This window comes from Peromyscus eremicus, chromosome 11 (assembly GCF_949786415.1).
Source record: "Peromyscus eremicus chromosome 11, PerEre_H2_v1, whole genome shotgun sequence".
Lineage (NCBI taxonomy): Eukaryota > Metazoa > Chordata > Mammalia > Rodentia > Cricetidae > Peromyscus > Peromyscus eremicus.
In genome coordinates, this window is record NC_081427.1 from 24,922,173 (window position 1) to 24,934,691 (window position 12,519).

The window sequence follows — 12,519 nt, forward strand, 5'->3', positions numbered from 1 at the left end:
AGCCTGGTCTACAGAGCGAGATCCAGGACAGGCACCAAAACTACACAGAGAAACCCTGTCTTGACAAAAAAAAGAAGAAGAAGAAGAAGAAAAGAAATTACTATTTGGGGGCTAGAGAGATGGCTCAGAGGTTAAGAGCACTGGCTGCTCTTCCAGAGGTCCTGAGTTCAATTTCCAGCAACCACATGGTGGCTCACAACCACCTATAATGACATCTGGTGCCATCTTCTAGCATGCAGGTATACATGCAAGCAGAACACTGTATACATAATAAATAAATAAACAAACAAACAAAAAAAGAGTTCAAGGCCACCTCAACTACACAGTGAATTTCAAACCATGTTACTGAGACTGTCTCAAAGAACAGAGAGAGAAAGACAGAGACAAGATTTTAGTCCCTGAAAGTAACTGCATGAAAGCAGAGAGAGAATTATGATGTGTGAAATAAGCCGCAAAAGAAAGACAAATACTACATGATTCCACTTAGGTGAGGGATTTGAAGTCATCAAGCTCAGAGACAGAATGTGCTGGTAGTTGGGGGTGGGAGACTGTGTTGTTGCTTAATGTCGACGTTTCAGTTTTACAGGATGAAGAGTTCTTCAAACTGGTTGCTGGCAATACACATGTACTTAATAACACCAAACTAGATGATTCCAATGGTTAAGATGGTAAACTTCGTGTTGTATTTTATTACAGCTTGGAAAAAGAAAGTAGCAGCAGAATAACAAAATCCAGCATCATGAAGTTATCTCCCATGGACAAGGCTGTCAGTCCCATTTTACTACGGGAAGACTGAGACACAGAGACTTGTGTCTGAAGTCTTCTGCCAAAATCACTTCGCTGTTGTAACCCACCTAGGTTTCCAGGTGGCTTTATCCAGCAGGTCTGCATAAAGAGGATGCCTGGGCCACGGGCCAGAGTGCAGGTGTTTGGAAGGGTCTACACTTGGCTGTATCTCACAGGGGGGAGGTCTTTTCTCCTCCCCCTGGCATTGTGATAAAAAGCCCTTTGGAATAAAGTTCAGGGCTGGTGGGTTTGGACCCAGGCCCTCCCGAGGCTATCCCGTGTTTTCTGTCTGTCTCTCTCCTCTATACTTCTATCTACAAATTCCTAATTTCTCTCTGCTCAAAAGTACCCTGAAGGAATAAGAGGAAGCTGGTCTCCCTCACTTCGTAAGTAAGGAGCACAAGGATTCTGAGCCAGGCCACTTGGCTCCTGAGTCTATGATTTTGCCACTACTGTATGACTCGAGACAAAATGAATCTGGGCGAGTGAGAGCCAGACAGAAAAGGTAACAGCATATGGAATGTCTCGTGATCACTTCTCCACCTTCTGGCTATGATAAAGTGTAGTAACATCTGTGCATGGCATTCTGTTAGGGGCTAAGGACACAAAGTGGCAAAAAGCATTTCTATCCTCAAAGATAATACCATCAACACACCCTGGAGCCTGTAATTCTAGCACTTTGGAAGCTGAAGCAGGAGGACCACCATGAGTTCAAGTCTGGCTTGAGCAGGAGATTAAATTTAGGGCTACCAGGACTACAGAATGAGAGCCTGTCTCAAAAAGCTAGAGCGAGTGGAGAATTTCACCATCTACTTCGAAACTCAGAACTTACACTTAAAAAACAGACATCTCTGAAAAGCCTTCACACAGGTTTAATGCTTCCACATCAAACAAAGAGCACTTAGCAACGGAGAGAGCCAGGAAGTGCCCCCTCCCCATTTTAAGGGTTCAGGCACAGACTCCTGCTTTTAGAGGGGTGCTGGAATACAATACTTTCTGATTCTAAGGCTAGACAACTCTGTAAGAGGTAGACTTGTTAGCCCGCCCTATAGAATGAGACCTTACATATTCTGGAGCATAACTGAGAAAATAAGACCACGTATTTGCTGACTATAGCTAAGAAAGATAGGACAAAAGGAAAGTATTTCAGGTTGGGGGTCTGAAGGCCATTCCCCAAAAGGCCAGCAGTGAGGAGTAACAACGGCGTAGGCTTGGACCCTCCACTCACCTAAATCTTCATCTAGCTTCGTCTTCGGAGGCTCCCACGGAGGCCGGGCAGCTTTGGCCTTCTGCTGCCGGTTCCCCAGCTCTTCCTCAAATTTGTCATACAAGTCCCGGAGCCTGCTTGTTCCAACGACAGTAGAATCTCCCTGAATAAGGAAAGGAGCAATGGGAGAAGCCATATTAGTAATCGCCATACTAAGAACCTTTAACTACAAAACGTCATTTTTAAAGCCCCAGTGCAATAATCAGTATTTGAAAAGAAAAATGCCACACACCAGTGGTGAGCCTCTGGGCCAAACACACAGTGCTTGCCTGGCAGTTCAGGTAAATGGCCTTCACCAACACAGAGCAGCACGGGAACTATTTGCCAATGCCCATTGGATGTGACATTAAAAAATACCATGGCCCTTGGAGCAAAAAGAAAGTCCCCTCCCGCCCTTCCTGCCTCAAGCACACCCAACGAGCACAGGGCTTCTAAAACACAGTCCAAGAGGAAGTCCTCTGCAGCTACCCACTCTCCTTCCAGAACGAAAATCCCTCTAAACGCCCAGACCCTTTGACCTAATAACCTCAAAATGTAAAAAGCAGACCTCTCATATATAAAAATAAAACTAAGGCAAATCAATTATCTGCCCCTCAGAAGGGGAAGTGACTGCTTCTCCTCAGCCCCTCCTCAACAGCTGTGGCGTTCTTACCACCTTCTCTGTGTGCTTTGTCTCTAACTGGTGCCTTGGAGGGCAGGGGAGGACGACGGAGTCAGAGACAGTTGTGAACTGCCACATGAGTGCTGGGATTGGACCTGGAGCCTCTGTATGAGCACCCGGGGCTTTCAACCACTAGGCCATCTCTCCTGCCCGCTCCCTTTCTTACACTGTTAAACGGAGATTACTAGAAGGGAAGCTGCTCAGACACCTGCCGTCTGGCATTTGCCATTCAATCTTATTGTCTCTGGCGGAGAAGGTGGTAAGAATGTCAGAGCCGCCATGGCAGCGTCCTCAAAATGAGGAGAAATACAAACGGCTACCAAGAGTGAGGAACCCACAGGAACCACATAAAGCAATGAAACCAGAACCTCTGCTCAATAGCCACAAAGAACAAAACAATTTAATGAATGAGAAAAGATTTTCTCTAGTGCTCCAGAAAGAACATATTACCCTTCTGACACCTTGATTTAGCCAATGAGATCCAAGCCCTGGAGCTACGAAATGATAAACACTTGCTTTTGAAGCCACCCAGCTTATAAAGCTTTGTTATGGCAGAAACGGAAAACATAATCCACGGAGACAAGTGGCACAGTTCTGGCAGAGAGGTGAAAGGAGAACCTGGGCAAGGCACATGCTCTGTGTGTCCTATATGCAGACATAGGTAAGAACACAACGCCTACCCAGTACAATTCCCGAACTGTGGAGGATTAAGATAACCTCAGAGTGCTATCCCTGAGCCCTCTATACACCTTCTTGTAAGAAAACTAAACCCAACTCACTCAAGTAGCAGTATTTCTTACGGCAGCCAGCCTCGCTAACCGAACACCGACTTCCTGCCACAGATATTGTACAACTAATTAGGACATTGGAGATACGGACTAAAATGTCAGCACCATGAAAGTGCTCAGCACACACACTTTCCCTTTGCTACGTAACAGGAACTAGCTGACTTAAAACCTGCTCCAGTTTATCAAGTATCATACCACTATCATGGAGTCCTCAAACCCTTCTCTTCCAAAAACAAGGAAATCTTTCAAGTTCCCCAGAGAAGGGTCCCAACAGGAGGAACTGACCGTCCAAAAGCAATGCATATTCAGTAGAAGCTGTATTTCAGGGCCAGCAAGTTGGCTTGGCAGGTAAAGGCGCTTGCTGCCGAGCCTGACAACCTGAGTTCAATCCCTTAACCTGACATATCCCATATCCTGGTGGATAAAGGGAACCAACTCCCCCAAGCTGTCCTGTGATCACACACACATGCTCGCGCGCACACACACACACACACACACACACACACACACACACACACACACGCACACACGCACACACACACAAAATAAATAAATGTTTAAAAAACTCTATTTCAGAGTTGGGGTTTTAATCTTTTCCTGTATGGTCCCCTCTTGAGATGCTGGGCAGTGACTGTGAGATGTTACTTTCAGGCAGCCACACCATTATGACAAGGTACAACCCATATTCTATTTCACAATATGCTGCCAGGATTTCTTGGACATACGTTTCAAAACTTTCCATGAGCTACTCAACACTTTATCAGACGACAGAAGATGATTTTTGTCCAATGAGAGAGTAGAACCTAAGTGCTCCGGGCACCCTTACGGCAGAGTAGGGTTACTATGACATTTGGTAGGTGTATTAAATATATCTTGGACTTAAGACATTTTCAACTTATCATGGTGTGACTGAGATGTAGCCCTGTCCTAAGTCAAGGAGCATCTGTTTTCATAGGACCCCAAACAGCAGAACCCCATCTATACCTAACCTCATGCACTAAATCTCACATGAACTTCTTGCGCCCTAAATCTGTAGGACTCATTCATTTCACTAATGAACCTTGTATCAAGTATTTGATATGAACTTAATTTATAATTAATGGGCTTGGCACAATCCTTACAGGGAAGAAAAAGAAACGAGAAAGAGGATAAAAGAAAACACAGTGAAGATGAAGGAAAATGAAGAGGAGGAGTAAGTGTGTGGAGGGCTGAGTCCACCACAGCAACGGCAGTGCCCACGGCTGAGACCTACAGGAGCGCATCCCAAGGACTATGTACATGGAGTCCCCTCTATGGCACAGGAAAGGGGACAGAATGGCTTCCCCGTCCCCAAATCAACCAAGATGTGCTGGAAACTTCCTATGGCTAGTGATCTTTCGGTCAAGGATATATATACCTCAAAATGAAACCCAAATCCTTTACCTCCCATTTGGGGAAATACACACACACACACACACACACACACACACACACACACACACACTCACTCACCCATACATGCCACCATAGACTAGTTGTAGGTTAGAGGTCACAAAAATACCAGTATTAAGATCATTAGCATCACAGAATGTAGAATCCTGTAGGTACTAACTAGACTCTTAGCCTTTGGTGTCTTTAAAACACCATTTCTCTACAATAGTGATTCTCACCTTGGGGTGATTCCCCGCAGGGAACGCTGTGGTTTGAATGAGAGATGCACCCCCATAGGCTCAGGTAGAAACACTTGGTCCTCAAACAGTGCTGCTGTTTGGGGAAGTTACAGAGCCTTTAAGAGGTACAGACTAGCTGGAGAAGTATACCTCGGGGGTAGGCGTTGAGTGTTTTCACACTCACACTGCCTCCAGCTCTTGCTCTTCACTTCCTACATGCCCCAAGATGTGATCTCTTTCTACACCACACCATCCTGAGGCACCCAATCTTGTCTGGTCTCAGCAGACAGGCAGGCAGGGACCTGGTTAGTACTGACTGCCTGTCCTCAGCTTCTTGCTGCAGCCAGCTGCTGCCATGCCAGGTGGGTCCCTGCAATGTTGGACTCTAACCCTCTGGAAGCACAAGCCAAATACCTCTCTCCTTTAAGCTGTTTCTGGTCGTGATATTTTACCACGGCATCAGAAAACTGACACCGGGAACAGGTGGCACATTTGAAGACAGCTTTGGTTCTCACCACTGGGGAAGGGTGCTACCAGGACCAAACAGGACCTACAGATGCTGCTTACACAATACAATAGAGAGGCAACAACATACTACACAGGCAACGCCCACAAAGAACTCTCTGCAAAGGCCACCAGGGCTGGGCTGGGGAAACCCGAGTGGGCACAGTCTCGGCCTCAGACCTACCACCTGATCCATGGGGTCGCTGGAGTAATAGCTTTCTGAATGTGTACAGCGGATCCACACAGGTTTGAGCAGCTCCTCCTCCTCCTCCTCCTCCCCGTTCCTGTCAGGGGGCGCCTCCTCCGCCTCTTTTTCTTTGATGGAAGTGTAGTTCTTCTCTCTGCCAGAGCTCTGGCTCTCACTCCATCTGTCTTTCTCCTCCTCCCAGCGAGCTCTCTTCTTCTCCCTGCTTGGAGAACGACTTCAAAAGGGGGAGGGGGGGTGAAGAGCTAGTTATTAGAAATAATGCGGCATCATCTCAGCTAGCTGGTGCATTTTCCACCTACATGCCAACGCCATGCCAATGCCATGCCAACACACCACACCAACTTTCACTAAATCAGTGATTCCCAAATGCCAGCCTGCTAGCATCAGAATCGCCTGGTTTGTTTAAAAATACAAATTCCCAGGCCCTACCCCAGATTTACTTACTGATTCGCAATCTCCGGGGGTGGGGCCCAAGAATCTGTATTTTTAATACTCTCCCCAGGTGATTCTGGTGCGCATCCGGCGGGTTCAGGGGTAACTGGTAAACCATAGCTCCTAGAAAAAAAAGATACTTAGAAAATATCTGGAAATTGTTGGGAGCCATGCAGCCTAGTCTCGGATCAGCACAGGACTACCTGTCCAACTGGTTTCCTCAGGGCAAGGCACTTGTGGAAACAGACTCTCACTTGCAAAACCTAGCAGTCCACAGGACAGAGTAGGAATTTGCAAAATTCGTGCCACTTGCAGGCTCTTTTCTCTCTCATTATATTGGTGATTCTCTGGGCAGTTTTTAGTATTGCTTCATCAGTCACATAGACAACAGCTGTAATTTTCCCTGGAAATTCTGTTCCTTTTCAAATATTTTCCCCTAAGATTCAGTAAGCGGCTAATACTTCTTAAATCTCTTATCTGTGATTACTAACTACAACTCCCAATCCTGGACACTTTTCTGACTCAACAGAGATAGTTAGGTACATATGAGAAAACAACACTTGTGACATTAACCATGTCTCACAGTTCTGGAGAGGAGAGTAAGGCATGCATACACAGAATAGGGAAAAAGCCTCAGGAATACACATAGTGCCAACTGTTGAGAGTAAGTTCCCTGGACACTAAGCATAGAGTCATGGTAGGATCTGGTATGCTCCAAGAGAATAAAAATGTGGGATGGATAGATCCATCTTTACCATACATAGGAGCTTATATTGGTGGGAGAAGTGAGTTAGGAAAAGAGTGCTTTGTCAAAGTCTGCCTTTTACAGACTTTGACACGGGACCCTCTTGTAGAAAAAGGAACTATATAAAAATATATCTTGCAGACATGAAAGAACTGTCTGGGTTTGAATATTGTCCTTAAAGCAGTGTGCCCATGTCTATTACTTTTTAACTTTGTAACTATAAGTAGCTGCCAGCTGACATATGGGCTACGAGAGCAGAATGTGTCTGGCTCGGTATTTAGTGAAGCTGCAAAAACGCTGAACTCTGTCTAGAATAATATGGAGGGGTGGGAAGGTGTGTTGGGGAAGTATAAAGGGGAACAATGGGGGCTTTCATAATGATCACAATGTGTTCCTTAAACTGTGATGTATTTCTTTTTTTTTAAAGGAGAGGGTCCCCTTTTTTTGTTTTTAATTAATATGTATTGGTGTCCCATATGCATATATCTATGTGTGGAATGTCATATCCCTTGGAAATGGGAGTTACAGACAGGTCCAGGGGAGCTGGCATTGGCAGACAGTTGTGAGCTACCATGTGGGTACTGAGAATTGAACCTGGGTCCTCTTTAGGAGTAGCCAGTGTTCTTAAGCTCTGAGCTACCTCTCCAGCCCCATGATGTATTTCTTAAAGTCAAAAATAGAAGCCAATAATACAGCTGTTCATGTAACCCTGGTTAAAAAAAAAAAAAAAACAACTCAGTTTAAGTATAAATAAAGATGGCCTGAGCTATTGGGGCCACGTGGGTGCAATCCACTGGGTGGTCAGCCGATGCCCCTTCCCCACCTCAGAACCTGAACCCAAGCCAAGGCTGGACCCCGGCAGGAAATCTCTACTTATGTACAATTTCATCAATGAAGATTCTAATTTTGAATCTTTGAATACTGTTTTGCCAAAAAAAAAAATAAATAAATAAATAAATAAATAAGCTTCCTAAAAATGAATGCAGGCAGCCTGACAAGTAATCTGCGCAAAGCAACACTCCTACCCTCATAAAGACAGACGAGTATTGCTACTCAATCAAAACTGTGCCTAATTTTGACCCTCAAAATATTCATATCAACTTAGCTAATAAAGAAGGTAAGAAATCTACTATCCTTGAATTCTTGGGGCTTAAAATGCATGAAGATTAATCTTATGGATGTACTTGGAGGCAAAAAATCTGGAGTAGATTCTAACTTAAGCCTATTAAATTTAGACAGAACCTAAAAAATCTTTCAAAAAAAACAGCTAATAAAAATAGCCACATTATTAAACCAGTGGTCACCCCACTGTCCACTAATAAAGTTACTACTACCCAAGAAAGCTGAGACCGGCATGGTGGCTCATGGCTGTAATCTCAGCACTTGGGAGGCAAAGATGGGAAGACTGCTGTAAATTCTAGACCTCCCTGACACACAGTGAGCTCCATGCCAGCCTGCGAACAGATCTGAGACCCTGCCTCAAAAATTTCTGTAACTTCTAAACACACCTATTACAGCATGCATCATTAGTTTTTTTACCAAAAACCAAAAAGCTCTAGTCAAAATAAAACAAATGGGATCATGAGATTGTTGTGGATTATCTTAACCATGTAAAGCTGTTACATTCGCTTATGTTGCAGAGTATTATTTTAACAGTGTAAAGGTGTGTTATATTTGTTTCTGCAGGCTTCGTAAATGATATAAAGATGCATTACATTTCTTTATGCTGCATTTTGTTTAATGATGGAAAGATGTGTTGCTGTTTCACCCTGCCTGCCTAAGGCACCTGATTGGTCTAATAAAAAGCTGAACGGTCAATAGCTAGACAGAGGAGGGATAGGCGGGGCTGGCGGGCAGAGAGAGTAAGTAGGAGGAGGAATTTAGGCTGGAAAGAAGAGGAGAAGAGAGGAGAGAACAAGGGGCTGGGGAGACGGCTCAGCAGTCAGGAGCACTTGCTGCTCCTGCAGAGGATCTGGGTTCAGTTCCCAGCAGCCACATGATGGTTTACAACCATCCCTAACTCCAGTTCCAGGAGATCTGTTCCCCTTCTGACTCTGCAGACACTATGCACACATAGGGTGCACATACATACATGGATGCAAAACATTCACATGAAATAAAATAAATATATCTAATAATTTTTAAAAAAAGAAGAGAGAACGAGGGAGAAAGAGAGGACGATGCTGGGGGCTAGCCAGGCAGTCGCCAGGCAGCAGACGCAGAATAGAACACACAGAAAAAGGTAAAAAGCCCCGAGGAAAAACACAGATGAAGAGAAACAGGATAATTTAAGCTAAAGGAAATCAGCCTAAGCTAAGGCCAAGCACTCGTCTCTGTGCCATGGCTGGGAGCTGGCTGGTGGCCCGGAAGAAAAGCCTGGTACATGAGAGGGTGCAACAACTAAAGACGCTGATTGTCGGACAAGTAGAATCCCAGATCCTACAGGATGAAAGGAGAGGAGCCCTTCCAAACACTGTCTCCTGACCTCTCCACACGCACGGGCACACTCACACACGAGCGCGCGCGCACACACACACTAGTAAATAAATAAACTGTGGGTTCACTATAGACGAAGAAGGCATAGCCTGGGTTATTGGTATATGCCTAAAACCCAGCACTCGGAAGCAGAGGGGGGAATGTTGCTGAAAGTTTGAGCCAGACTCATCTCCACAGCAAGTTTTAGGCCAGACAGAGCTACATGATGAGACCCTGCCTACATAACAACAAAGATAAATAAAAAAGAAAAAGCAAAAGCAAAGAAAGTATAAACACATAACAAAAAAATATCCAAACCCTCACAGATAACAATCATAGTCCATGAATGTTTGTAAATATTCCTAATCAGGAATATGTTCTATTTTAACACACCTATATCTGAGTCATTTTTCACAGGTTCCATTCCGGTTTTGCTCTTTATTCTTTAGAGGCTGGGTCTCATGTAGCCCAGGCTGGCCCCAGACTTACTTTGTAGCTGAGGTTAGCTTTGAGTTCCTGATCTGCCTGCTTCCACCTCAGAAGTGCTGGGATTACAGGGTGACCCAGCATTGGTTTTTAATCTCTCACGTAGAGACCATCATTTAACAACTCCAACACTAGTCATGTGGGTTAACATTTCCCTGGTGAGAACACCAACGTGTTTTCTTTACTTGTTTGTCACATTGATCACCACCGTGTAGGTGCTGGTTTTCAGTCTTGTCTCCATAACCTAGCACCAATTTAAGCTATCATCAAAAGCACTTACAAGTTCCCATCTCTGTACATCTCATCAAAACAGTTCTTTTGAAATCTCTGCCATTCTGATGAAGTAAATTAATTCACAATTTCTTACTAACTAAATCTTATCTGGTAAATGCATACATGTATATGATGCATTCTGATTACCTCCGACCCTCTCTTATAAAAACTATGGAGTGCTCCATGAATTTACATGTCCTTCTTGCACAGGGGCTATAATCTCTGTAACATTCCAATTCTTTTGGCATCTGAGCTGCTGAAGCAAGCAGACTTGGTATCACCGATGACATGACAACAGTTCATGTCACTTCTTTTGAGAACATTCTGGTCATAACGTTATTGCCCCGGACTGAACTCATTTTCTTATCTTTCTTCATGTCTCCCCCACTCACAATAAGGAAATTGGAGATAGAGGTTTGCCACAGGATGAGAACCACTGATCTAGACCATCAGACTCACTTCTGCTGAAGATTAGTAGAGAAGCCTTCACAGCTGATTTCCTGACATCCCTGGCTGACTTTCTAAGAGCATTTCTCTACACTAAGTCCCTCGTACACACTCTTCTCGCTTCCCCTACAGTCCTGGTTACCTACTCTACTTCAGACATCGGTAAGATTTCTCTGCGTCTACTCCATACTAGATCTTTCACTGCTGGGTTCCTCAAGGTTGACTCCTCCTGTGTCAGCCTCCCAAATGCTGGGACAATGAATTGTGAGCCACCACACTCAGCTTCTGAAATCCTATTCTCTGCTCTTCTTATTTACTGTCTGTGGTAGTTTGAATGTAATCCCTATAATCTCACAGGGATGGCACTATTAGGAGGTGTGTCTTTGGAGTGGATATGGCCTTGTTGGGGGAAGTGTGTCCCTGTGGGGGCAGGCTCTGAGGATTCTTATGCTCAGGATACCACCCAGTGTCTCAGTCAACTTCCTGTTACCTTCTGGTCAAGATGTATCCAGCACCATGAGTGCCTGTACATCGCCAGACTCCCTGCCATGATGATCATGGACTGAACCTCTGAACTGTAAACCACCACTTCAATGAACTGTGTTCCTTTATAAGAGCTGCCATAATCATGGTGTCTCTTCATAGCAATAGAAACCCTAACTAAAACACTACCTATTTCTAAAGTCAAGTGCTCACATAATCATATATAGTTACCATTCATTTGGTACTTACTTCAGGGTTGGGTCTAAGTGTTTAATGTGTATTATTTCCCTGATGCTTCACCAGTCAATAAGGAAAAAAGAACTACTCTTATTTTATGTAAAGGAATTATGGCTTAGAAAGGTTGGATAACTTCACAAGTAATAAGCTAAGGGAACTAATACCCAACCTCGAACCTGTCCGACTCCCGGACCACTCTTACTCACCATGATCTAAGACCACAGATTTAAACACAGAAATGATGCTTTAAACTGTAGCAATCACAATCGTGGTGTCTGTTTGCTAAAGGGGGTATAACTGAACACTTTGCTCTTTTTTTTCTGAAACAGGTAAATTTAAGAACATATTTTTTTTTTAATCTAGACTTATTAGTTCATAGTTTTATTGCACTGTGGATAGATGTATACATACATACACACTTTCTAATTTGGGGACACTTAATCAAGATCTTCATCAAATTCCGTATTAATATTGGGCTTCTGATTTTCCAGGCCACCCTGGCCAGAGCTGAAATGAAGACTTGGCAGGCAGCGGCACATACACAGAAATCGGAACTCTGAGAGAGACTCCGACACCTGCTTACCTTCCAGACCTCTTATACTCCTTTTTGTAGGACCTTTCCGGAGATGGCGACCTGCGGTTGTCCCGATGCCTGTGTCTCTCTCGTTCCCGCTCTCTTAGAAGAAATAACACACAGAGCTGTTTTCAGCAAAGACTCACAACACCATCTCTGCACTGAACTTTCCTCTGAAGAAGTGGCCTGTGGCTAAGAAAATTCTAGGTGCTATTCCTACTACACCTCCTCATTTTACTAGAGGGACAGGCAGTCTCTACGCAGGCTGTTTTCCAAGTCATCACTAACACTAAGTGCTAAACGGAAGTCTACCTAAATCTTCTTAAGACCTAACCCTACAGCAAAAGCATTAAAGGACTCCCTTACCCACTGATTTCTAGAAAACTCTATTTACTTAACAAATAAATGCAGACTAAAACTCATATAGCCAAGATTAGAACAAGTGATTTTGTTTCGTAGACCAGGCTGGCCTCGAACGCCGACATTCATGTGCCTCTGCCTCCT

General features: G+C 44.3%; 1 protein-coding gene across 1 annotated transcript in view; it reads right to left on the reverse strand.

The window, feature by feature from the left end:
* The window catches only part of Drosha (drosha ribonuclease III), a 120,637-nt gene that overhangs the window by 99,124 nt on the left and 8,994 nt on the right, over positions 1-12,519 (reverse strand). Inside the window, exons 5-8 of the mRNA XM_059276203.1 lie at positions 12,025-12,117; positions 6,308-6,418; positions 5,840-6,077; positions 2,015-2,156 (exon numbers count right to left, since the gene is read on the reverse strand). Coding sequence (XP_059132186.1) covers positions 2,015-2,156; positions 5,840-6,077; positions 6,308-6,418; positions 12,025-12,117 — 584 coding nt within the window. The remainder of the gene's footprint in view (positions 1-2,014; positions 2,157-5,839; positions 6,078-6,307; positions 6,419-12,024; positions 12,118-12,519) is intronic.